This window comes from Mastacembelus armatus, chromosome 16, assembly GCF_900324485.2.
Source record: "Mastacembelus armatus chromosome 16, fMasArm1.2, whole genome shotgun sequence".
In the NCBI taxonomy this organism is placed as follows: Eukaryota; Metazoa; Chordata; class Actinopteri; order Synbranchiformes; family Mastacembelidae; genus Mastacembelus; species Mastacembelus armatus.
Genome location: NC_046648.1, coordinates 23680877 through 23708371, shown reverse-complemented (window position 1 = coordinate 23708371; position 27495 = coordinate 23680877). Strand labels below are relative to the sequence as shown.

General features: G+C 42.4%; 2 protein-coding genes across 5 annotated transcripts in view; both read left to right on the top strand.

The window, feature by feature from the left end:
• Positions 1 to 15144, top strand: part of mcl1b (MCL1 apoptosis regulator, BCL2 family member b) — a 43618-nt gene extending 28474 nt beyond the window's left edge. The window contains exon 4 of one of the 3 annotated variants that reach the window (XM_026316579.2): positions 15034 to 15144. In XM_026316579.2, the coding sequence (XP_026172364.1) occupies positions 15034 to 15091 (58 nt within the window). In that variant the 3' untranslated portion in view covers positions 15092 to 15144. Of the gene's footprint in view, positions 1 to 1596; positions 1685 to 15033 lie in introns of those variants that run through there. The other 2 variants (XM_026316580.2, XM_026316578.2) reach the window with 2 other exon arrangements.
• On the top strand, positions 15086 to 26706 carry tmod4 (tropomodulin 4 (muscle)). Of its 2 annotated transcripts, none has more exons than XM_026316576.1 (10): positions 15086 to 15224; positions 20230 to 20408; positions 21204 to 21360; positions 22368 to 22487; positions 24539 to 24631; positions 24773 to 24903; positions 25116 to 25223; positions 25754 to 25897; positions 26144 to 26288; positions 26453 to 26706. In XM_026316576.1, the coding sequence occupies exons 2-10, from the start codon at positions 20307 to 20309 to the stop codon at positions 26473 to 26475; spliced, it is 1023 nt and encodes a 340-aa protein (XP_026172361.1). In that variant the 5' UTR covers positions 15086 to 15224; positions 20230 to 20306; the 3' UTR covers positions 26476 to 26706. The 2 variants fall into 2 exon arrangements, with proteins under 2 accessions (XP_026172361.1, XP_026172362.1); XM_026316577.2 differs by lacking the exon at positions 15086 to 15224 and adding an exon at positions 18709 to 19144.
• The last annotated feature ends 789 nt before the right edge of the window (positions 26707 to 27495 follow it).

Below are 27495 nucleotides of genomic sequence, written 5' to 3'. Positions count from 1 at the left end.
ATTTATTTTTTTTTTTTTGCCTTTATATTAAAGTAGCTTTTTAGTTTGTGGGAGGCATTGCAGGTTACCATATGTTGGTTTTAACCTTTAGTTTGTGGATTGTACCTTTAGTTTCACATCTGTGTAGGTGGATGTTGGATTTTGGGATGAAGCTCTTCGGCTCTTTGTTCTCAGGGATGTACGTATACACATGCAAATAAGGTTTTAGACTGACTCAAAGACCATCCACTGTGTTTTTCACTTCTTACAGACGTTCACCTCTTTTCAATTTCTCTCCACATCCTTAAGCCACGATGAGCTATGATCACACATTTTGCTCAAAAGCTTTTTCTATTGCCTCAAATGCTTTAGGGAACCATAAGTCTGTGGGCGGGCATGTTGTTGTTTTTTTTTTTTTCTAGTTTCCTCGCTCCAGTTGTTGAATGTCTCTAGGGAGTCTGCAGGATTATGGGGGGGATTTCTGCTGGATTTCTTCTGGATTTCAGTAAAATAAAGACAGCTGTTTTTTCATCCAGCAAAGAGCTCTGCAGTTGCATCAACCAATCACAAAGCCTGCAGACCTGAGGTACCGCTAAGTGCTGTTTACATGCATGTTTAACAGTAGACTGTAGCCGTATATAGAAGACTATTGCATCATTTAAGTGGAATGCAAATGTTCTGGTAGGGTGTAAGCCTTTTAAAACAGCACTGACCTACTTTTTTATTTAACTGAACTGTATTACACAACCTGTGGCCTCTGTTGTCCAGGTTGAGGTGACCTATGAAGCAGACGATGCCACCAGTTCATGAAGCTATGACAGGAGATAAAGGGCACAGTGAAAGAATGACGTCTGATGAATCTGTGGCTCAAGAGTAAAGGCAGCAGAGAGAGAGAAGAAGGAACAAAAGGTCACAACACTATGGACTGTATTTTCTTGAAACAGGCCACAGTCCAATCACAAGTCTAAACCACCTGGGTAATGGTGTCATGAGCGTGTCCAATAGTCTTTCTGCAGTTTTCGTGACCTTGCTGTTGACGTTAACAGGGCTGAACCAGGTGCAAAGTGCAAGAGGTGGAATGCATCATCAGCAGCTGGAGTTTTGATGGGTTCAGTGATTGCAATCAGATCAGTTCCTTTGTTCTTATACATTTATATGTCTCCATTGAATCTCACTAACTTTGTGTCTTATCTCGTTCTTTAGTTTGTGACTCCCTGTCCTCTGTCCCGGTTCAGCTGGAGGTTTCTTCCTTTAAAGGGAGTTTTTTTCTCTCAACAGTCTGTTTAAAGTTCCTTGAGATGATTTTATTGTGATTTGGCACAATCCAAATCAACTGAATTGAAATGTTGGATGGAGCCCATGGCTGAGAAGACCAGAGGTGCTGTCTCTTTCATGCACAGTGGGAGGACTCGGGGTAAATATGTAAACAATAATGCTCAGAACAGATAAAACAATGCTTAGGACCAGTAGGATTAATGTTTGCCTGAATGATTTCTTCTTCTTTTTTTACCAAAACTAGTCTGTGCATAAACAAAGAACAGGAAAACCCTATTGAGGAACATTTTAAATAAGGAAAGCAACTGACCGCTGCTTGTTTTTTTCCACCATGTCCTTCAGTGTAAGTGCTGGGAGAAGACGTGCAGGACTGCAGGCTGTTTTCATTCTGCCTGACATTCCACAAACAACCTGAATTAGCTGCTGGGAACATGTTGTTCTGAATTGCAACAGGGAGGCAGATTTCTGCAACTGCTCTGAAAATACCAGTTAAGTTAGTGCATGTCTGGACTTGCTGAGCCTTACGTAAGTGACTGTATTCCCAACAGACGTGACTGGGCCTTTCAATAACATCACAGGCTGCTGATCTGTGAGGATGAGACGAGAGATCTGACTTGATTACAAATGCAACAGATCACACACCAGTTCAAGAACAGACGGGGTGATCTGAAAACGTGCTGCCGGGCATTACCCCATAAAAACCTGCTGCTTCAGCATCATTCCACCTATATGAGCTGTTCTTTCTGCTTTTAACATGTCTCAGCAGACCCATTTGCGCTGGGTGTGTTGCATTTAGTGTTTTTATTTAACCATAACCTGAGTTTACATGGGTCACTAATTATATAATGCAAATTCTCACAGGGTAGTGCCTTTATTTAACTCAGCTGCAGAGAGAACCAGATCCTTATTTTTGAATTTTCTGGTTTTCTAAGCACGCTCGATCTCATTTTAGATTTTTATTCTTCCAGCTTTCTGATCTGCCTGAACATTTTGAACGCAGGACTTTTACACTGTGGCATTTGTACTTTTACTGAAGTCAAATATCTAAGTACTTCTTCCACCGATGAACATACTGCCTGATCCTTTCACCATCAAAACCTGTTTCATTCTGCTTTGAAGAATTAAATGGGATAATAAATGTATACTTCTTCACACACAGATGTTTTCTTTGTTGACATTTTTGTTCAGGAATGCAATGAGCATCCACTTAACTGGGCGTGGGCGTTGTTTCAGTTTCATGAGCAGATCATGGGAACATGGTCTTAGACAGGATGATGAAGACAGCAGCCCTCAAGATATATTGGTTCTATTTCAGAAGAAAGACATCATACTTTTTATTTTTGTTATTCTGGTTGTTAGGCGTTGTTAGGCACAAGGCCTGCTCTGCCTTTAGTCATACCACAGACTGCACTGCATGTTTTGTTTTGCTGGTTGATCTCTTTCTTCATAACGTGATATCATTACGTCTCCACCCCTCAAGTTCTTTGGCGTAGGCTCAGAAAATTCTTTGATGTCTGTTTTGACTCTTTTGTGCCGTATCTGCATATTTGCTTCATCTTCATTTACTTCTTTGCTTATTCTAGAGAAAGTGATCGTGTGTGTTTGTACGCATAGCTCATAGCAATCACATTTCATACAGTAAAACATGTTTGCTTTGCTCCAGCCTGCAGGGATATCCTGAATGGGTCCTCAAATTTGAAAGATTTGAACTAGGATCAAAGAGCAGTATCCTGGCAAGTCTATTATGCCTCTGTTTGCCCAACAGTCTCCTCCTTTCGCCTTCACCCACACTTTCTGTTTCATTCTGACGCCCGACTCTATTTCATTTGGCATATTGCGGCTGTAAAACTCCCTGTTCCTTGATTGTTGCAGTGAGTCCTGTTTATTCAGAGGTGCCCACAGTTCTGGTAACAAACAAGCCCCATGTTCTCATCAAACGGCTGTTTTTTATAGAAGTTATTGCCCCATTTCATGAGTTTTGCCCCTGAACACTCGTGCACTGTACACACACCTCATCCTGGACTGCACATTTGCCTGTAGCAATAGATATACACTGGATATCAGTAAAAACTAAATGCAGCTGGTGCTACCCATTTACCGTAGCGTTTGACGGCCATAGAAGTCTGTTTGTTAATTTCAATCATCACACTTCAGCAGAAAGAAATGCTGCATTTTTGCATGATGCTGCCGAAAAAAGATAATAATATATCTGAAAACTGTTTTTAATGGTTTTTGAGCCTGCAGGTGTTTTAGCAATATAACTGCTAATAGTTGTAAATCTCACAAATGAACAAGCTGTATCTCCTATGAGATTGGTATCTATGATCTCAATTAAGCATAGACAAGACAGCAATTAAGTATATTTCACTAAATGTCAAACTATTCCTGTGTGTAATTCCTGAGTGGTTTCCTTTTAAAACTAAGAGTTTTTAACTTATTGATTCTCATTTGTTGTATATTTATTGATCTACAATGCCAGAGGGGCGGCCCGGTAAGGATGTGGTTAGCACCATCATCTCACAGGGTCTCAGTTTGAACCTCAGTGAAGTTTGCATGTTCTCTCCATGTTTTATCCATGTCTGCATGGGTTTTATCCTCTCACAGTCCAAACACATGCAGGTTGGGTTGGTTGGTGACTCTAAATTGCCTGTTGGTGTGAATATGTGTGTCAGCCTTATGATAGACAGCTGATCTGTCCGGGGGAGCCGGACCTCTCACCCACTGCATGCTGGGATTGGTTCCAGCTCCGTGGTACATGTGCATTATTATTTTTATAATTTAGTGGTAAAAACTTAACCATCTGTTCAAAAGTTTCAGCTACAATCTTGAATCTACATATATAACGTTTCATCCATGCAATGCATGATGGTCTATTCTGCCCATCTAGTGACCGTCACTGCTCACTATTTTTTACAGTGCATTGTGGGAAATTTTTGAGGGCACTACTTTTCAGTTACTAGCGATTTGGACACTGCTACAAAATGGCGCACTCACTAGATAGGGCCCTGTATAGGGACTAGGGGGGACATTTGGACACAGGTTGTGTCTGAGCCTTTTACCGGCTCCTGTTCTGTTAGATGTGATGCTTTTACAAAGGCTCCATGTCCAGACTCCTGTCTCCTGAGTTTATAAAGCCTCCTGCAAATTTCAGCCCTCCCCACCTCAAAAGAGAAACAAACAAGTACTGCTGTGTTATCGTAAACTACTTGCAGGTTTCCACTGCGTCCATTTCTCTTATTACTCTACTTGTTCCCTGCACTCTTCACGCTCCCAGCACTGTGCTCCATCTTAGGCTGTGTGAGTGAGTGTGTGTGTGTGTGTGTGTGGGTGTGTGTGTGTGGGGGGGGGGGGGGGGGGGCATGTGGTTTGGATTGCTGCCCAAGGTCTTGTCATTGCTAGAGAACAAGGCCCCCCAGTGTGCTTTGTTCTGCGCGTTCCTCGGCCCTGACATCAGCCCGGCTGCAGGAAGTTTGCTGCCTAAATAGTGAAAGAACTGTGTGTGCGGGAAGGGGCCACCCTGATCCCTGCAGTCTGCTGGGCAGACCTCAGCAGGGTGAGGGCCCCCGCCATCTCTGACAGCAGAAGCCTCCAAAACAATGCAATCAAAGGCATGCTTTACATACCACATGTTGTTTTGCTGTATAAATTAGATGGAGATGCCCAGTGACCGTTAAGATGGATTATCCCCCCATAGACAGGCCATATGGAAATTCAGGTCACATGCTGAATGTAAATGTTTTGCTTGTAAAACTGCAGCGCGAAGTCGACTACAGACTGACGGCTTGTTTAGACGTTTGGTTTCAACCATTATTTTAGACTTCATATGTCTATATATATCTTATCGTATTAATACAAGTGACACATTATTCTGGACACATGGGTGGGATCATTTCATCGTTACTGAGCTCAGTGTTTATATTTCCCAACTAACAGCAGTCTGGAAGTGGTTTATTAGTTGATTTGATTATAGTATATGGATCCAAGATACATGACACATAATGACAACTGTTCCACATCGAGCTCTACCCCAAAGGAAAACGAAAGGCGGTAAAAGGTTGAAAAATGAGGATGCCTATTGAATTTACTCAGGGTACTTTCCATGAACTCACACTAACGTTGCCCTGATGTTTTAATCATGCTGAGCGTGGACAGCGGTTATCTGAGAGCAGAGATATCAGGCAGCACCGGCTCTAATGAATGAAACGTCTTAGTTTGTGGAAAGTAACTTGTAAGCAGACACTTTCTATAAATATTGCAAACACATTACAGTCTAACATCACTGTTTCTTCTTCTATGCAGCATGATTCTGTGTTTTTATATTATATATATATCAGTTCTTCTTTTTTTCTGGCTTTGAACGTCTTTTCCCTTATAAGGTGATCTGTGTGCAAGCGTTCACACACTGAGAAGACGACCTTCAGTTCACGTTTGCCAAAACTGGAGAAACACTGGTTGGAATTTGAGATTGTTTATGATCAGTCCTCCTGAGAGGGAAATAGTAATATTGTTTTTACTTTCACACTTTTCAGCAGTTAATGTTCTGCATGAGTGAAACTTGCTGTTTTTGTGGACATAAGGCTAATGACTAATGTCTTCTTCCTTGGTTTGGGGCCTGAATTCTTTCCACATGCAGTCATTTGATGAGGTCCTCTGGCTCATGGCCATGCATTCACCTCCAACTGCAGCCTTGTGTCGGGTTTCCAGTAAGCAGAAGGCAAGACCGTGTGTGTGTGTGTGTGTGTGTGTGTGTGTGTGTGTGTGTGTGTGTGTGTGTGTGTGTGTGTGTGGTGAAGGGGGGATGGAGAATGAGGGCTGCAGAGAGAGAAGGCATCAAAGACGAGGGGAAATCGGATCCCCTTGTTCAGACAAAGCGCGTGGGGTTTGGAGACAAAGGGAACGCGATCTGCCATGTGACTGTGAACGTCACACACGCCACCCCTGTCTGGCCCCATTCAGCTTTTCACCCATTCAGCTTTATCAGTCCCCACTGCCATGAAATACACTTGGAACAAAGAGATTGGTGCTGTGGAGTATTTTGTGGCTCGTGTGCTGGTTTGAGAGCAATTTGTATGTTGTTTTCTGTTTTGTGGTTGTGCTTGTTGAGTTGTGTGGGTGTTTCTGTCCTTGATGTGTGTGTGTTGGGGTATTAATTGTTTTTATTGCTTGAACCAGACCTTGTTTTGTTTGCTTGCATGAAACCATCTTGGTTTCACCTCATCTGTCTTTTCTGACATCAGGTTTCTATAAATCACATTGCTGTGATTTCTTTCCAGTTGTTTTTTTCCTTTGGTTGGAGCATTCAGTCGTCTTTGGGAAGCTCAAATCACTTTCCATTTTTCTGACCCAGCACCAGAAATCTGTGTAGATGTGCTGTGCACAGAGCCCCGTATGCTAAAAGACCGTTTTTGCTTTTAGGTTCCACTCTGCTGGGTTCACCGCCACAATAGTAGTATTATAAATGTGACCTCTCCTATAGTTAGAATGTAATATTAAGGGTGTTAGTGTATCACACATAAGAGTAAGTTGTTAGTTGTTGATAGAGACGACATTGCAGTGGGTTGAGCAGTTCCCAGCAGACACCTCTGTTAGAGCTGAAATGACATTTACACTTTTGTTTGGTGTAAAGGTCAGCTGCGTAGGCAGACGTGGGTTGGTTGTCCATTAAAGCAACATTCACCTCATTTCTCAGTACTGGGTCCCTTAAATTTGAGATTTGAGAGACCAGCAAATGCTGGTGCAATTTTTTTGTCTCGCCCTGCCACTGCAATAAAGCTTGCACACACACTATGAGGGAACAAAGAGTGTGATATATTGTTGACAGTAAATAAGACTTAACACTTAATACTAATAATAAATAAATGAACAATCTATGCTAACTACCTGCTTATTGAGAAGACGTTATGTAAAAACACTGACAACAAAATGCCACCCCAGACAAAACACATTCCCATCCAGGAGTGGATGTAAACTACAGACGGGTGAATTTGATCTAATCAGTCCAGTAACATTTAGAGAAAGTCATTTTTTACCTATTGTAGCCTGAAATAGATCAATTCTTTGTTTTTTTTTTTTAATGCTGTACTGCAACTCATGTTGGCTCTCATTATGGTCTCTCAGAAGTTATGGAGGCTGTAAGTCCAGTGAACCATCTGATTACCTATACACACACTGGTATGTAGGTAACCAGTGTTGTCTCACCATGTGAATCATCGCAGAGACATCGTAGAGAACAGTCTTTGCCTCGACATGTCTGAGAGGACATCCATTCCTTCTCACCCACTGAAGATCAAAATGGCTGCAAGAGGTTTGAGCCTTATCTTGAATGCCTGTCATTCATTAGTATTATGTGTAATAAACCTTTCAGACCAGCTTGGCTGCATAGTTTGCATCAGTCACATCTATATGAAACCAGGGGTTTCATATAGATGTGACTGTGACTGTGTGACTGTGGGACAATATCTTTCGAACATACTGAGCATGTTTCAGTGCTCACATCTTTGGTTTTAAGTGACTGTGATAGTTGAAATGAAAACCTTCTAGCAATGAGCGAAACACGACTGAAAGTTCTCATCAGCCTCGAAACTCTCTAGTTGTGAATCATCTGTTGTGGCGTTCAGTCCCAGATCTCAACCCAAACACACCCCAGAGGGAGGAGCGTGGAGTTTCAGAGGGCACTTCCGACCACCGGCATCAAAGCACTGAAAACAGGGAAAAACTAGAAGAACTGGGTCGAGGTCCAGAGACTCTGCATGACTGCGGTGAGGCAGCATCTCACCAAGACACTAACTTGTCCCCTGTCTGGATTTTGTGGTTTAAAGGTTAATAAAGAAGCTTTGATTGCACAAGTCGACAGCTATTGGTCAGGACCCTCACACCTGAGAGAGACATCACTGGTATGCGTGGGAGGTGCCGCAGATCATATGTGGCTTTTTAGTGTTAGGGAAAAGCTTATTCACTTTAAACATGTGTTGTTCTATTTCTGGGTCCACTTCATTTCTGAAGTGTTACTAACAGCAAGACAATAACTCTGAATATTTGTGGTATGGCAGGAAACTAATTGTACTGAAATGAACTGGGAATTTCTATTTTGCACACCTTTACAGACACTTCTGGAAAAGTCCTGGCTCCAACCCCACTGAGAGGAACCTTAACCAAGTGGGTTGGCTCTCCCGTCATCAATAGAAGATCTTTGGCAAAATAATTAACGCAATTCTGGGCAGAAATAAATGTTGTAATGTTACGTAAGGTTATATAACATGGACCCTTTCAAAATAAAAGAAATGGTGATGAAATTAAAATATATCATGTTCAGCCCCTGAGAGGTAACAGTGTGGTCCCTTGATGTTCTTCCTGCAACTGTACCTTTATACCTCTCAACATAATTGATCTGCTCCCGGAGTCGACTTGTAATTTACCACTTTTACATTGTGGTGCTGCTCGTCCTAATTAAAGCTGCACAAATTGAGATCCTGGCCACTGGGGGGCAGTGCAATCTGCAGTCAATGCAAAGTCAATGTGGTGAATGACTTAGCAAACAGGATTATATTCCTATAGTGTTCCTTTGGAGATGTACCTGGGTGCACAGGATGAGTGTAAGTCAATTATTCCCCTTCCTTTTAACTGGGGGCAGCAGATACAGGCCATGAACACATCATTGGCATACCTGAAGGTAATGGTATGCCAATGATGTGTTCACTGATATGACAAACATGTTAGCAAACAGGTTTTTATGTCCACATCAAGCAGTTGTGGAGCAACTTTATCATTTATGTGCAGTCTGGAGTTTCTGGAGTCTCCTGTAGTTGTGTTTTTGGTCTTTGTCATCTCCTGAGGGAAACATCTGGACCTTTAGCTGCGAGCAGCTTTAGCAGCTAACGTTCCCATGCTAGCTGCTGATTTTGCCTGTCAGTTGTTTGGTGCCGAACAGGTAGTGCACAGTATTTAGAGCTTTTTGTTGAAAACAGCTGCTTCCTGCTGCTGCTGGAAATGATGAAAGACAAGAATGAACCAAAACACTAACAGCTAAAAAGGAACTGAGTTTAGTAAAACCAAGGAGGCCTCTTTCCCATTGTTACTCTAAAAAGACTGATTATACTTTTTAAGCTGTGGTTTGTTCTCCATCAACCCCTATAGAAGGAATATTTTGCCCATTTATCTCCCTGTGTGTTCAGCAGCTAGTTGCTAATCAGTCTGCAGGTTGTGGCATAACATTGGATTTTTTTGGAGATTTTGCTGATGAGAGCAGTGAGACTGAACCAAAACAATAACAATGTGTTTGTAATCTCTATAAGCTGAGAGGAGCTGCCAACTGAGTTTATCATTAGGAACAACTTGCTTCAGTTGTTTGATCCATGGTTAAATCCTTTATGAGCAGCTTTAATGCAAAGGCCTGTAAACACCTTTTATTGCTGCATCTAATCTCACTGTGAAGTACTGAGATCATTTAACTTAGTAAAACTACCACAGTGTAATTGTACTCTCTCTCAAGTAGAAGTGCAGTCAAAAATTAATTAATTATATACTTCAAATTAGAAGTACTTTCCATACTGCTGGGTAGCTGATGTTAACTACCTTATATACTTCAAATTAGAAGTACTTTCCATACTGCTGGGTAGCTGACGTTAACTACCTTATATACTTCTAATTTGAAGTACTTTCCATATTGCTGGGTATCTTGGGAATTTCCCACCAGGGATCAATGAAGTTTGATGATCAGACTGTATTTTGTCAGATTCACCTGATAAATCTAGCAGAGTAAAAGTACAACATTGATGAAGTAGTACAAAATGGAAATACTCAAGTAAAGTACAAATACCTGAGTACTGTATAGTACTTGAGTAAATGTACTTAGTTACGTTCCATCACTGCACTTTGACCTGTCCTGTGCTGTAGACTCACCTGGCCCTGTTCCCTTATCTGGCTGCTCCTTTGCCACGTTAGAGCCTCATTGAGTCATAACCTTATGCGTGTAGTTTGCCAAGCCGGTGCCACTCCTCAGTGTACTAATATAATGTACTATAGCTCCTATGTACATTTATCGTGGCATCACTGCAGCTGAGTAAGCAGAGCACCTACAGAGCAGAGTCATACGCTGATGCAGCCTGACTTCTGGTCTTTATCAGACAGACTAAACACCTTGTGAGACTCACCAAGGGGACGACACTATGAGGTCAGACAGGTTTGGGCGAGCTGTGGTTACATTAGTTGTAGTATGGTCATACTGTGGAATGTTTTTGATGTGGCTTGTTTGATATCTCTGTGTATTTGCTGGCTAAAAACATAGGGAACAAAAACGTGAAGGCAGTGCAGAACAGGGCCTATATTTTCTGTCAACACGGCCAGTGTCCTCTGATCACATTGTGCACGTAACGCACACGTACAAAGCAGAAGCAGGAGGAGGGGGCGGCAGTTTCAGACAAAAAGCCTTTGTGTTGAAAATACCAGCAGCTCTACTTCCCTCTAGTGGTGCAGGACAAACCAGCATAGATGATTTTATCTGCAGGCTGAGTCACGGCAACTGGACTTTTGAGTTTTTAGGTCAAAACATTTCAGCCTTAAAAGTCCAGACTCTAGGTAACTTCACCTGAACACCTGAGAGTGGAGAATGGATTTTACTTGAACTACCGCATTGTTTCCATTTCACAGAATGAGGAAGCAGCTATATCTGACATCTGGTTTCCAGTGTGGATGTGTATATATAAGAGGAAACAGTGCTGACGTGTGTCAAACACTGTGAATATTGGACTTCAGTTTTTACAAGACATAAAAAAAAAGAAAAAACAGTTTTAGTTGTTGATTTGGTTTTACCCATGGGACTAGTTTGAATATGAAGGGAGAGCCCCACAGACTTCCTGTGGATGGGGAGAGCCCCACTCTCTCTATCGCTCTCTCTCTCACTACGTCTCCAAAATTTACATTAAATTTGTTATTAGCTCAAGATTTGCAAAGCTGGTTAAACAGCTAGTAGAAAACTTTGGCTCCTTTCATTGTTTAGTTTTTAACAAATGTTGTATAAGAACAAATGAAATGTAATGAGAAAAAAAAAAAAAACTCCCAGCGACACCTCTTAATATCACTGACACTTTATAAACCACGCACTTATCACTTGACCTTAGGCACTAAAATGCAAACTTTTGTTTTAAACAAACAACGTGCACACGTTTGACATGAGAGAGGCATCAGTCTCAAAATCATGAAATAAATGGAATATATATGTAAAAATATATGTTTATCTTTAGTTGTTTGTTAGTTTAGTTGTGAAAAATAAAAGGTTGATAATGTACAAGCTGCAGCAGAGCAGGAAGTGTTGCTCTGGCTTTGCGTCTTGTTGTTGACAGACCTGGCAACACAAATGGTTTTATTTTGTTGCCATGTTTGTGTTGGTCAGTCATAAAGGCCAGATTGTGGTTTAGTCATGTGTTTATCAGTTTTTGGTTGGTCAGGTGCTTGATAATCAACTGAGAGGTTTTGTCAAAAAGCTGAAGTCTTTGTCTTCTTCTTTTCTTTTGAATGAAGTTGGTCTGAACTGGTTAAAGCCTCGGCCATGGACTCAGTGTCACTGCTTTTAAGCCAGCTCCTCCCCCTTCCCCTGGGTGTCTGAGTCATTAACTGGAAATATACACACACACACACACACACACACACACACACACACACGCACGCACGTAGAACACGTTCACACAAACTTATTTACACAAGCTTTTAGTTAGAAAAACTCCTTCTGGCCTAAGTTAGTGCTCTGGATATTCTGATCAGTTTCATTTGTTCTGAACCAAAAGCAGAGAAAAATATTTTTATTATTGTGTTTTGAGGCAAAGTGGAAATGAGAGCATGAGGAAGTTGGCCAATAAATTCATTTTGACTGGACTGTAACTATAAAACAATTAGGATGAACTGACTTTACTGATGGTCGAGCTCATTCCAGGTTTTATTGTCATCCAGGTTGTCAAACTGGCCCAGTCACTGGTGTTTCAGTGCATTTTTAGCAACTCATGTTAAATGACCGGGCATTTTTCAAACCTGTTTTAAATTAAAGTCTTCCAGCTTCGTGATACTGATTTACAGGTAAAGTATATGGAATAATGGAAAATGACACCACTGTAAAAAAAAAAAAAAAAAAAAAAAAAAAAACTGTCATTTTGGATTCAATCGTTTTGTTTATTGTAAAAATTTCGTTTTAGTCTGTTGCTGCGTTATGTTAAGTTTGGCGATGTCATCGAGCAGTTTCACAAAACCTCACAGCAAATTTATGAGGAAACTTACACAATTTTCCCTCTATGACCAGGTATCCAGAAGAGCAGATGGTTTAGTTTTATTTGTGATTTCAATGTGTCTAATCAAATAACTGAACTTACTTCTCAGCAGTTACCTGGAGCTTTGTGTGTGTGTGTGTGTGTGTGTGTGAACAGTTTTCATAGGGACTATTTCTTTGACAGAAAGTAGATTAATAAAAAAAAGAAAAGTTTCTCCACTAATTTCTAAGTTCCTTTACTGTTTGTTTAGAATGAACTCCATCATTCACATTCAGGACGGATGTAATTAAGACAAGGGCATAAAAAAAAAAAAAAAAAAAACCCTAGGTGGAGATGTGAAAGCGGGGGCGTGGGAGAAGGTGTGTGAACACAGGTGCTTTTCACATTACAAAGGGAAAGGAATGAATTAAAAACACTCCTTCGTTGTCATTGGCATCTCTGGTGCGCAGTAATGTACAGAATGTGGCCGGTTCGCATTTGTTCAGTGTCTCAGCTAAGACTCAAATAAAATTGTGTGTTTCATAATAATGTTTAGGGTTTGGTCAGGAAGGTCAAAACAGCGTCACCTCTAATCACCTTACCAATAGACACCTGTCATTATTTAGGTCAGTGTAGGCTGAAATTATGCTGCTGAACACAATCCAGAATCTTAGCAGTGAAGTTTTTAACAGAAGGACGGCTGTATTCCCTCTGAGCTCACTATTGCTCATTTCAAACCTCTTTTTACTCACGCAGCCCTCTGGCTCATTTATAGCTCCAGTGCCAAAACTAGAGGGCATTAACAGTCGGGTTGCCTGTTTGAAGGCAACAATTTCATAAGAATTTGCAGGATTTCATGGTTAATGTCGGTCTGCTGCCACCCAGTGGTGGGAGAGGAGCACTGCGTGTTGGTCTGCTACTAAGGGCTTTATGAAATACAGAAAAAACAGTCAAGGGTTTTTTTTTGGAAACCTAAAATGTGACGTACACTTTCCTGGAGATGTAAAGTCTTAATATCACAAAACTGTTTCTCTCTCTCTCTCTTTTATTCTGAATTCTTCTGTGCAAAACATGCAGGGGAAATACAGTGGAGTTTTGCTAAAGTGTCATAATCCATCACTTTCCCTCCCAGGGGATTTTATTAGCATGTGCTACATCTCAAATGACAGAACCAGGTTTTACTGTGAGCTGACGGCATTCCCTCTGTTTAATAATAAAACAAAATAAAACTGTGAAGAACTTGAGTTTATGCAAGAGGAAAGTGGGAAACTAGTAACTGTAAATGTATTTTTCTTTGTAAAGTGCCATATCACAGAAGGTAAACTCTGGAAACAAGGATGAGGAAAAGATATATGACAAAGACGCTGCCAAGGAAGAGGAAGTGGTGAAAGATCTAAGGAGAACAAAACTTAGAAAACACCAAAAACAGGATCAGAAAGTAGACCAAACACTGAATGAGGATCTTAGCCGTTTGAGATCTCAGACATCTGAGGAGGAAGGATGAGGTTAAATGAATATGACCAATAATGATTTACAAAATGGGGTTGCACCATTGCAGTGAGAAACAGCCGGTAAACATTGATGGTGACTTATTGCAGGTGATTCCCTACTTTGTTTATTGTAGATGGAAACAGATAACCAAGAAAATAAAGATTATCAGGCTGAATCTCCCTCATAGAGAAACTGAAACATGTTGACATGGAGTTTACAACCATTCTCTCCTTTTTATCTTGAGCACCTGTAACCACTGTTCACCAGGGGGCAGTAGAGCTCCACAAGCAGCTGATCAACCCACAGCAAATGGCTAACGTGTTAACAAACATTTTACAGTCCTGTTTTGTCCACCAGGCCAGTGTAAGTACAGCAGGTCCTCTGCTTTAGCTCTGCTTTGGTCTCCCCCAGGTAGAATCTGTCTCTCTGGCTTGCAGGTGGTCTGCTGTGTTTCCCAGGTAGCTTCTGACTTTGTTTGTTGTTTGCTGGACAGGGAGTATCGGAGTTGCCGGCTGCTGCTGGAAACAGGGTGGGACTGGAAAATGCAGTGATAGTAAAACCATGATAGTAAAGAGCCACAGAGCTTCTAATTAAATGAGTGGGTTTTGTAAAGCAAGCAGTAATGCAGGACTTCACTGCCACTTGTTTTTAATATCCAGTAAAACAGGTTCAGCACTTTATTATGTAGATGAAACACACAGTGGTTTTGTTTGATCCATTACTGGAAATGAAAACAACCTCATTATGTGTTAAAGTATAAGAATAGCACAGAGCTAATGCATCATGAGGTGCTTCACATTAAGGTAAATAATCAAGAGTCCAATCTGATGCCTTGAAATAAAAATGATAAGAATAAATGAGGTAAAATCCCTTTAAGATAAAAAAACACAGGTGCAGGGAGTTTGAGGTAGAACTGAGTCAGACCAGCAGGTGTCAGCACTTCTCTTTCGCTCACTCGTCACTTGATTTTAATTGAAGGACTGATGAGTTTGAGTTCATGCCCCAATGCTCCCTCTCCCTCTGCATGACTCGGTACCACCCCTCCCCTGTCCCACAGCAGAAATAATAAAATGCTGACTTCTCAAAGTGCCATCAGCGCGCCTGTCTCAGCATAGCAGCCCTGAAGCCTGACACGCCAGAGAGGAGGGAGAGAGAGGAGGGGGACAGAAAAAGCAGAAACAACTTTCTCTGGTTTCTAACCGCAGGCTCTGCCTTGCCGAGGGTCTTCAGCACTGCACTCCTGTGAAGGTAAGTGTGACACTGCTTCCTTCTCTCTCTCTCACTTGTTTAGAGGGATCAGTGAACATATTTTGGGGTCCCTTCCTTAAATCTTCCCCCTGGGGCTTGAACCGGAGGCTCCTGTGTGAGTCTGAGATTGTGGGGCTGTACGAGCTGAATGAATGGTGGACTAGGGCTGAGTTTAGTCTAAAAATCATGTGTTTCTGTTTGGTGCTCTGTAGAGGCATCAGCTAGTGAAGAAGTCAGTGTGGTATGTTTAGGGGTTAAGTCTTCCACTAGCTGTCCATTGCTGTGCTGTTAATTCATCACTGGGGATTTGGAGATGTATAATTTAGAATCTGGGAAGGAGGGCTGCACATCCCCGCCCGTTGTAGTCCATTAGTGTCTGTCATTTTTGTGTCTGTCACCGGATCAAATTATATTTTGAGTCTGCTCTTAATGTATATGTGACTTTGTTGCTGATTCGGCCACTTTAGCTCAGGCAGTATCAGGAAGCGTCGCTGAGATCTGTTCTACTTATTGCTTCTTAAACATCTGCATCAGTCCTCTGCAGCCATAGCACAGTGTTTAATGAGGGTTCTGTTTTGGAGCAGAATCTATGCGACAGGTCAGCAGCTGGGCCAGGACGGGGCCGTGACGGTGTCTCAAGGAGCAAGCGACACTGCTGCAAGTAGATGACTTGTGAAGCTAAAATTAAGCTGAGGGCTGATTTGGAATGTAACACTCGGGCAGTAAGTTGGGAGGAGATGACCTGCGGATGGTGACAGATCATCTGAGCGCTCTGTGGCACAACTTCTCCAAACTCTGCTACTGTTCCAGGAAAATTCAACCTGTACCTGAGGGAAAACACTGGAACCACAAGAAACGATTTGATTCCTTGCCCAGTCAAAACAACCCCCCCCCCCCGGCACAGAAGCAGAGTGTAAATCATTTTGGGGCATTTATGAGTGTCTAACCTCGTCGCTGTGAAATCTAGACCTCCTAGTGGTCTTTGACTTATAAAACACACTGTAACTCCTACTGCAATACATTAACTGGAGCTTCTTCCTGTTAAAGACAATGAGGAATTGTACCAGCGCTCATGCAGTGCATCGTGGATCTACAAACCAGCAGCCATCTCTGCTAAACAAGAGGTTACAGTCAGTTTGTTCTTCAAGCGACTCTGCGAACATTACGCCACAGGCTGTGGAGACTGCTGTGACTGAAATGTTCATGCTTGTAGAAACTGGTGATGGAAAGAAGGGTGCAGTAATCAGGGCAGCTGGAGCAGCTGCAGATCCATGACGTTAATTCACCTTTCTGATGATGGAGCCCAGTTACAGTGAATATTCTCAGCACCTTTACATGTAGGACGTGTGACCTTTGAGTCAGGTCCAGTGGAGTCTCAGGGCAGAGTTCACCATCGTTCAGCTCGGTGGGTCACTAGTGACAGGCTGCGTTTAGAAAATACGGTTCTATACTGAAATGAATCTGTGTTTAGAAACATCATCTGTCATCATGAAATAGTTTTAATTATAGTTTTAGTGCTAAAATCATTCAGTCAGTGCTGCAGTATGATGAGAAATTCTGACTTGCTATGTAAGAGTCACAACTTGTTCCAACTTTATGAGGGAATAATTACACATAGGACACTGTTTTCCAGTGTGATCATAGTCAGAGAAACAATATCATCAATTTCAATAACATGCAGACATGTCCTTATAACCAGGCTCAGCTCACAAAAACAGCAGCTGCATTGCACAGTTGATGATTGAGATTTAAAGTGGAAAAAGAAATTGGCAGTGGCAGATGACGGCCATTGTTCTGCTCCACTCCCAGTTTGTTTTGGTTCAGGCAGAAGCCCCACAGGGCCACACATTCACAAACATCCAGCCTGTTTCCAGTGTTGTCAGGGGCTTCCTGGATCGTGCAACGTGCCAAATGAAATGTCACAACAAAACGTTGTAGCTTGTTAGTTCGTTTGCTTATCACGGTCTCAGGGTTTATTTTTCTCATTTTGTGGCACCTCATTTAGCAACAGACCTGGATTTCCCCAGAGTTTCTGATGGTTGATCTGTTCTGGAGTTGTACTTGTCTGAAACCAAAGTCAGCATGATCTAAAACTGTAATTAAAAGTATTGTGTTTTATGTCAGTGGCTGCTGGTACGCAGTTGTCTGAGCCTTCGCTCTTGGCTCAAGCTACAGAAAACAGCCGCATATTTAACTGAACGATAATTGAGGCTCAGAGGCTTCACTGCAGGAAAATCACATGAGCGTCGATGGAAACGGAGCCGTAGGTCCCACGTCCTTCTTAAGTCAGACGCCTCTCTACATGAAATACAGCAGAGGACTTATGAAATGTAAACCAGTGGTTTTCTGACATTGCATTTGTTATCCCAGACTTACTATACTTACTATTTAGGAGAGACTTTTACCTTAACACCTTACAGACACCACAATGGCCTGTTTTTACTAAATATCAACATAATTTATTGATAGTGTTTCAAAAACAAGCAGGTCTTGGTAGATTCATCCTCCAGCTGGTCCTTTGAGCTGCAGCCTCCTTCACCCTCATCCTTTAAATCTCCTCCATATTCCTTGACACTCAGCTGTGTGAGCCGCTGCTTGTGTCATTGGCTTTACACATTAGAGCTACCCGGCATCAACAAGGGGAGGCCAGTGGAGCTCAGGCCCACGTGAACATGTTTTAACAGGTGGTTTTATAGTTTCATTATCCTAAGAAGAGCTTGTGAGTTCTTTTTATACCCCAGCATTTCTGTGGTCGGTCACTGGAGCAGATAAAGGCACTTGTGGTCTCACAGAAACACGATTTGGCTAACGTGACCAAAAATGTTATCTGTTGCTGAAAACTAAAATGTGACTGGGTCTTCTACTGGACTGGATTGTAAATGGTGATGTGAACAGTTTGTATATGTGTCCATGATGTGACTGAAACAGGACACAAGCGCATTTGTGTGTCTGCACAGCCCACAATAGAATTTATTAGGGGTCCAACTAATCCAGTTCAATTTCCCTGGTGACCTGAGCTTCTTGTACCAAAGCAAACCACATCATCAAGCTGTCAGGACTTTAAGCTCCACTGTAAAAGTCTGTGCACTCGATCCACTGACATCTCCAACACACACCTTCACAGAAACACTGTGTCTAGAGCACAAATGCTGAATTTGAATTAAATGTTTGTTTGCTGACTGTTTTGCTGCATATTTCCTGTTTCAGGTCGTTGCCTCCTGTTTGGTCATTAGTTACTCAGGATACTGTGGAAAATTCTTTGCAAATGGCCCAACAGATCATTTTACTATAAACCGTATTTGCAAGAAGCAGCAACTTTATCAACGTCGGGCTGTGAAACTACACAACAACTAGACAACAGCCTGAGACACCAACACACACTGTGCACACCACGTCAGAGCTGCAGCTCACTAGATGACATGGGCCCTTGCATGTTTGAATGAACTGTGGATTTATCGATCAGCGGCTCAGCTGTAGCTGTAGCACTAGAAATGTGCCAGTTCAGATGCTAAATGTTGTGGTTTGGTTCTTTAACATCAGTGCTAATAAAACACTGCACACTTTATTATTCTTTTACGATCTTACTGCTTTTAAGCTGCTGTTGGTCTTTGGGCTTGAGAGACTTTGATGGAGAAAACTTTGAATCCTTACTGGTAAAAGCACAAGTTAATAATGGCCTAAACTCCCTACTACATATCCCTTTAATTAATTCCTGAACATGACACTGATGCAGAAAGATGGCTGCTCTAAAATACTCTTGTTGCCATCACAGACCTCAGATGTTAATGCTTACTGATATACGAGCAGACTGGCTGAATGAAACCACATTCTCTGACCTGAACCCTGATGGCTCTTCTTCTCTGGCCAAGTTGGGGTGAAACCTGGACAGAAAATGAAAAACATTGGAGCTCACAAACCCGGTGAGTTTAGCTCATACATATCACGAGGCACAGGACACATGCAGCATGTTATCGTTGTGGTGTTTCCTAGTTTGAGGGCCGTGCTGTGTAGTTTGAACTCGTTGCACTTGGCTGTGTCAGAGACAGTTTTGTGATTGTCATCGAGTGTTTGTCCGCAGCTTTTCCTCTCTGGGTGCAGATATGTTTCGGGTGGGTCCACTACTGTATGAACGAGTGTCGGTCAATGATAAATAAAGGATTGCTTCCCACCCTCCTGCTCTCTCCGGTCTGCTATTCTTAGTTGCTGTGTAGTGAGCTAAGGGTTTAGAGTTACAAAGACATTGCTCTCTCTCTCTCTCTCTCTGTGTTTCGTTTTCGTCACTTCTCTGCCTCCCTGCCTTTCAGACTGCAGGGCATCAGTGGGTGGCTGTTCACCTCTCATGTTCTAAGCTGAAAATGAAGTTTATGTAAGTGTGTGACCTGGAGGCTGCTGCAGCACATTTAAACCAACTCTGTCCTCCCGGGTACTGCACATTTATTAGTGGAAACGCATCTATTATTATCATCACCGATGTATTGAAGCGCTCTGGGCTGGGCAGCCGATAAGCTCAATGAAGATCATGAAACCATTTGGCAAGGACAGCGGTTCACAAAATGCTATGCAGGGGACCCCCCAGGGCCTCCAAATACCCGCTGGTAGAGTAAAATAAGAACTGAGCCGTTTTGAATACTATTAAATAGTTTGAATAGTTTGGGTTGTGACGCTGACCTCTAACGTCCTTGGCTCAGACCTGACGGTGGACCTTTTCTCATTACTGTCAGCTGTCAAGTTAAAGAATATTCCCCATAACGACTGTGACAATAATCACGTCTAATAATCTGCATTGTTTTTTTTCCTCCTACAGTCTAAGCAGTCCAGTGACATCTAGAGAGAAGTGGTAGATAAGGGCTGAGTCAATGAACTATCTAATCAAATGTTTCACATGATCCATCTCCATCATAATCTCTGAACGGTTTTTTGACTGGACCCCACACCAAAACTGCAAAACACCAACAAAACCTCATTATTATTGTCTGTCCTGTCTCTCTCTTCTCTCCTCTCACAGTGCCCTCTCACCCAGGGGTGTGTAGTGGTGTGTATGAGTGTGTGTGTGTGTCTATGTGAGCCAGAGCCTTAGGAGCCATGTCGGATCCCAGGGACATCGACGAGGATGCCATCCTCAGGGGCCTCAGTGCGGAGGAGCTGGATCAGCTGGACTATGAGCTGCAGGAGATGGACCCCGAGGTACGGAGGAGTGCTTGAGTTCTCTTAACTGCCAAGGTGGTTGGTTTCTCATTATTTTACCCAGTGCAACACGGCCCGTTGTGATCAAATCTGGTTCTTCGGGCCCATATGTCTGCGTGGTTTTGGTCCTCCTGGTTGTTAGTCGGTGTGTTTTTATGTTACCCACAACAGGTGTAGCCTGTTAACTGTCAGAGGTTAAAAAAAAACAACCAAACCTGCAGGGTACGATGGAGCCAAGGCAAGAGGCGCGTTCACGTTTCTCTTTGTTGCAGTGAGCCCACCAGAGATGCATTTGTTAAATACAAGCAGTGAGCAGCAAGAGAACAAGGGCCAACGCTGAAATATGAAATTGTTCAGTCCTCTCATCCAATTACAGCAAGTGTTGTTGTAACAAACTTAATAGACACTTAAAGCAAAAGATCTATGTTAAAATTTCTCCTCAGTTTAGGTTTTAAACTGCACACATTTGGAGTCTGTAGGCTACCTACAGCTGGTAACAGATCATCATCATGCTGCTCTGAATTAATCATAAGAGCAGTTTTTTTGCTGAAAAGGAGAAAAATCATAAAAAAATCATAGAGATCAAGGGGGATGCAATACGCCCAGATTTAAGTATTTTGGACAATTGCACTGAGAGTGTGTAATCTCTTTATTTGTTGCTCCAAGGGAAGAATGTATAACCTGGCTGTAATTAGCAGATGACTGGTTATGTCTATTTTCAGTCCTAAATTTCATCTCCCCGTGTTCTCTAGTCCTAATGTCACATTAATAACATTTGGCTTCCTGTTCTCCCAGAATGCCCTGCTGCCAGCTGGCTTTAGGCAGCGTGACCAGACGAAGAAGAGCCCGACGGGTCCGTTTGACCGTGATGCCCTGATGCAGCACCTGGAGAAGCAGGCCCTGGAACACCAGGACAGGGAGGACCTGGTGCCCTTCACCGGGGAGAAGAAAGGTGGGCGAGCGAGCGTCCTGTTACTCTACCCACAGTCACTGGATGTGGAGCTGCAGGATCATTTCTACACTGTGACTAGTTTGAGTGACTTCAGGAATGTTCTCAAAGTTAAAAATAATGTCATGAATATACAGGTAGGTCAACTACCTACTTTGAAAGTTGAGTCTGCTGCTATCACATGATCCCACGAGGGGAAAACATCTTCCCATCAGTTTTTGTGCACAGACCACAACGTTCTGCACTGATGCATTTGCTTTTGCATTGCACCAGCAGAGGTATAGTAATGACAGGAATACCTTATATACCGTACTATATATATGTATATGGAAACAGTGCAGCGACTCATTACCCACAGTTTGTGCATATCTTGAGTTTGTACAGACTTTTTTTCCTTCTCCCTCACAGCTGTGTTGTACGCTGTGCTGCACCACTGCACAGCAGCTCAGGCTTTTACTTTCAGGTCTGTGTGGGATTTTTGCAGCTCACTGAGTTTCAGGGCCATTTTCAACTCAGTCCCACAGGCTGATAGGTCCAAACCCAGACCGGCTCACTTGGCTGGGAATATTTGTACTATGGTTCCTGTGCAACCCACCTATTAAATATAAATCAGAAATACAACAGCTGACATTGTGAAGATGAAAGAGAAAAGCACAAAGAAAAAGATGAAAATGTATGAAACTGTAAATCCGTGATAAGCTCCGGCTTACGTGTGTTTTAGGAAACATGATCTGAAAAGAGCCGAGACAGATTTATGGTTAGAGAGACATGTAGACTACAGAACCCCATTAAAATCTGAAACAACACTGGAAAATGTGGTTTACAGATTAATGAATGAATAGATATGAGAAGATAAAACTGGACCTCTTAGACTCATTTCTATCTTTCTATCCCTTCTCCTACCTGACTGTTGCATCATTGCCCTCTCCGGTTTCTCAGCTTTAATATTCCACCAGTTTTTTTCTCTGTTTTCATCTCTTGGCCCATCTATTCTTTCTGTCTGTCTCCAGGGAAGGCCTTTGTTCCCAAGAAAGCACCTGAGATCCCCTTGCACGAGCAGGTGATCTTGGAGCCAGAGCTGGAGGAAGCCCTGAAAAATGCCACCGACGCTGAGATGTGTGATATTGCAGGTTAGACAAACGCTGTTACGTCTGCAATGAAAAATATTTTCTTCCTCTGTTGGTCCTCGTGCTGCTTCCCAGCAGTAAGTGCTTATTAGCCCATTAGGACATGCACAGCATAGTGCGACCAGAGGGTTTTCATCACAGGAGCTCTGACCCACATAGTTCTGTTGTACAGACCTAATTGTCTCTCTCATATTGTTCCCCTGAACACGGAGCTGCTCAGTGGGTCCAGGCGAACGGACGTGGCCAGACATTTGATGGAGTCCAATTCCCCACGCTCAGCAACACAAAAATAAATAAGCCTGGCCCCAGGCCACCAAAGGAAGGGTGGAGTGGATGTGGGGATGGTGGAGGCAAAGCTACAGTATCTGATTAAAACAGACAAGTGGGAAGTCACTGCGCTCACAGATACACAACAGAGTTTTTCATGTTTCCTGAAGCTCCAAATTGTTTTACTGAAGCTTAGACTGTGTAGTGTGAGGTTTCTGTCAGCTGCTCTTTGTTTACAGTAATGTACAGTAGAACACAGTCATAGTAAGAGTAGTAGAGTAATACTCCTCATTCATCAACATCAGTTGCATCCAGCACTAGTCTACTCATGGTGGGAAAATGCAGTGCAGAGGTTTTAATTTGGAAAGTCTAAAGACGCCACCCTTCAATTATGTGTTTGTAATGTGTGAATCAAAGGCTTGTCAGACCCGTCTCACCTGCTTCTGCTTGCTAGTTAATGAGTGGACAGTCAGTAATTGGGGCAAATATTCAATTAATGTGCATTTTCCCTGAGAAGCAGAGGAAGAAATATAGAAGGAAACCGAGGTGTTAACACTTCGTCTATATGTTGTGCAGATTGTAACATTCTCAGTGAAGTCAGATTGAATCCTTAAACATGGTTGCTTCATTGAGCGTGATCCACAGTGAACATGTGACCTGACAGGCCAAACAGGCAGGCAGGCAGGCATCCAGAAAGGCAGAGCAGGGGCAGCCTGTTTGTCCAGCTCCATCAGCCTGTCAGAGGCAGAAACTGCCGTTTTAACCCTGGACAGGCTCCAGATGAGGATTAAACCTCAGTTAGCCTCTGTCAGTCTTTTGTTTGGGCTGTTTGGCAAACAGACTAAAATGGGATGAATAGTCTGGCCGAGCTGCTCCATGAGCTCAGAGAGAGAAGGGGCCAACAGGTCACCCTGGAGACTCAATTTCCATCTTTTATTTCACGTTATTAACACACTGCTGTATCGAGCTCTATAGTTTTCTTCTGTCTAGTTTGTGCTGTAAAGCTGCCATGGGTTATTGTCTGGACAGACCGGTTGACATGGTGGCGTTTACGGCTGGTTATGCTGCCCCTTCCCCCACACCGACGTGGCAGCTGTCTCCATGGCCTCCCTCTCCTCACAAGGCCCTTCCCATGGCTCCCCGTACTGGGTCAGGAGGCTGGGTGGTGGGCAGGTGGACTGGGGGGTTGCTATCACACAGTTGGTGTGTGGCACAGTTTGGTGCTGGCAGATTACAACAAAGAGTCTGCCCCCTCCTGGTCATAAACAGGAGAACAAAAAACCTGACACTATTGTCAGATCTTCTCTTTTTTTTACACAGTTGTAAATATAAAAACGTTATTATTCTGAAGAATTCTTTATTTCAAGAGTGTCACTTAATCTCCAAAGCAGTTGTTACGGTATGAGTTAGCGGTGGATAATTTGGCTGAAATGTAAAGTACCATAAGTTTGGAGCTAAGTATGATTTTTAACATTTTATAGTGAAATATTGCAGTTTTTACTTCACATTAGAGTATTTATCTGACAGCTACTATAATCTGATACAATGCTATGAAGAAAACTACCTGCGCAGAATAAAAAGTATGAAAAAGGTATCTCCAGTATAAAAAGTCTGAACTTCATCTAAATGGGAAACGTTTCCTAAACATGGTGTGATGCTCGGTGCTTGGACTCACCTTGGAGATATCAGCGCAGGGTAAAAACAAACATGACTCTGGACGTGTGATCTTGTTACAGATTTTTGCCTGCATTGTTTTGCTCATGGTGATTGTTTTCCTGCACTTGCAGCCATCCTTGGAATGTACACACTGATGAGCAACAAGCAGTACTACGATGCTCTGGGCACCACGGGACAGATCGCCAACACTGAGGGCATCAACAGTACGTGTGGCACCATCAGTGCCGTTCATGGGTTAAAAATCCGACTCATGGCCAGAATTGATCGGATATTTCAAATATATTGTGATTTATGAAATATACACTGCGACTGTGTGGCTGTAACACATTTTACTGTGCTGTCAGGTGTTGTGAAACCAGATCCATTCAAGATCTATCCCGATGAGCCGCCCAACCCCACCAATGTGGAGGAAACCCTGGAGAGAATCCACAACAACGACAGCAGCCTGACAGAAGTCAACCTCAACAATATCAAGGTCTGCACAGTGGGAGGCTACAGCACAGAGAAAAGACAACAAATGTGTATTAGCTTTGCATCAAAGTGAACCAGCTGAAGCAAATCTCTTTTTAAACCGACATATTTATACTTTGCCATTTAAATGCTTGGAGAGTGTGCCTGTACCACTGGGGGCAACGAGGCTGCACCGGGTCATTTTCTTTTAAAAAGCTAAAATCATCTTTCCTGCAGGACATTCCCATCCCAACACTGAAAGACATCTTTGAGGCAATGAAGGGAAACTCTCATGTGGAATCTCTGAGCATCGCAGCGACTCGTAGCAATGATCCCGTGGCCTTTGTGAGTACATTAGTTTATTACTTAATACTTTATTACAGCCAACAAATGCTACGTGTTGTTACTGCACAAAAAACTATTGCATGTTTCATCCCAAGCAGATTGTGCAGGTCTGTGATTTCTGTGTTTGCATTAACAACACAGTCGAGGCAGGAATACTGACACACAGTATTTGTTACTGAGACAACAATGCTGTATTAAAGGTGGATTCAAGTTTTCTTTGTACTCCTGTATGTTAAACTCTAGTACTCTAATTTAACAACCCGTGACTGATATTTCAAATAAATGCACTACTGCATCAGAATGAACCTTTAACCTACACTGAAGGGTTAGAGGTTTGTCTCAAGCTCTAGAAAATTCAGTTGTTTTTTTTTTTGTAGGAGGATGAAAAGAGAATATATTCCACAGATATAAAGTTTATATCTTTATATCCAGATTAATTTTAAATACATTTTAATATGTGATTAGGTTTAAATTTTAATATATATATATATATGTGTGTGTGTGTGTGTGTGTGTGTGTGTGTGTTTCAGGCATGTGCTGAGATGCTGAAGGAGAACACTAGTTTGCAGAGTCTTAATATTGAGTCCAACTTCATCACGTCAGACGGCATGATGGCAGTCATAAAAGCTATGGCCCACAATGCCACGCTGGTGGAGCTGAAGATCGACAACCAGGTCTGAGAAGTATAGATCGTGTCTCACAGCAGATAAACTGCACTTAGTGTGCAAAAAAAAAAGTCAGGACATATTTACAACAGCAGTATCAAAATGTAAAATATACATTAATTGTCTTTGTCGTCAGTTACGTGGTTTTCTTAGAGTATCTATCAGAACAGGTTTATCTGTTAAAATGTAAAAATCTCAAAACAGAACTTGGTGTTTGAGGAGGTGAATGATATTCCACTCTTCTCCCTGGTACAGAGGCAGAAGTTGGGCGACTCGGTTGAGATGGAGATCGCCTCCATGTTGGAGAACAACTCCAGCATCCTCAAGTTCAGTTACCACTTTACCCAGCAGGGTCCCCGTGCCAGAGCCGCCAGGGCCATCACAAGAAACAACGACATGAGTGAGAAATGCCCCGACTGCATGCTCAGACGCTCAGCTTAGATATGCACCGCGTGTAAATTAGGCAGAAATCAAAATGAGGGGAATAAGGCTCGGTTTGTAAATCTTGAGCATCTCATATTTTTTCATGTCTTTCATGTTTTTTCCCACTTTTTCTCTTTTCAGTTCGCCAACAGAGATTAAGATGAAGGCGACAAGGAGCAAATGAGGATCAACCAGCTCAGCCGTTCGGAGCCTGCAATGACTGCTTCATGTCAGCTTTTCCAGTGTGATGCACCAGAGCTGAATGAATCCTCCCAAACAAATCTGGGTCAGCACTAACTCACATCCATGTCCAACCATTTCATCTCACTTAACGCAGCCGGCTTTTTGTAGAGTGCTCAATTCATCATAAAGGCATGTATAGGTCACAAGCAAAATGTGAAGTGTCTTTTTTGTGCTTTTAGTTTGTGCATCACCAACATCATCCCAAACAAAAGATTAATCCCTTCATTCATTCATGAATATATTTTCAAATTGGTGCTATCTGTGGGAAAAAGAAACCAATGTGTAAATACTTTAAATAAAAATATATATTCAACTATTTTTTGGAAACATTTGACAAGTTGAATTTTGTCTCCACAACTTTAGACATTTTACATCAGGTATATGAATATTACTCTAAATAAACAAGATAATATCTAATGGTTCTGTCCCTGCAACACTATCATTCTGAATTACCTAGGGGTTAGCTGACATACAGGGTGTCCCTCAAAAGTGAAACGTTTTCCACTAATTCTGCAGCAGCTTCTTAAGACTCAACAGCTCCATCATGTACAACTCTAACATTATGAAAGCTGGATCCTCTACGTAGTGAATAAAGGACGTAAAGTGATAATATTCTCCCCAGTTTGACTTGTACTGCAGCACATGAAAGAATCGCAGCGGTTTAATCCCTCAAAGTCTCGCCTGATCCTCTGACTTCCCTCATGCACCTGCGTTATTTTTACCCCCCTTCCCCCAACCCTCAGCGGGAACGTAACCTAGTCCACCGGGCTTGAGTTACCTTGTTCCAAATATAAGAACCAACATTAAGGAGGTTGTGCCCACGTGCACCCGCAGAGATTTATGAACAGAAACAGCTGTTAACCTCTAAGGATTTTGACACCATTGCTTAGGTTGCTGCCTTCTCCAACTCATTTTCTTGAACCTACTTTTGCTCTATTGGG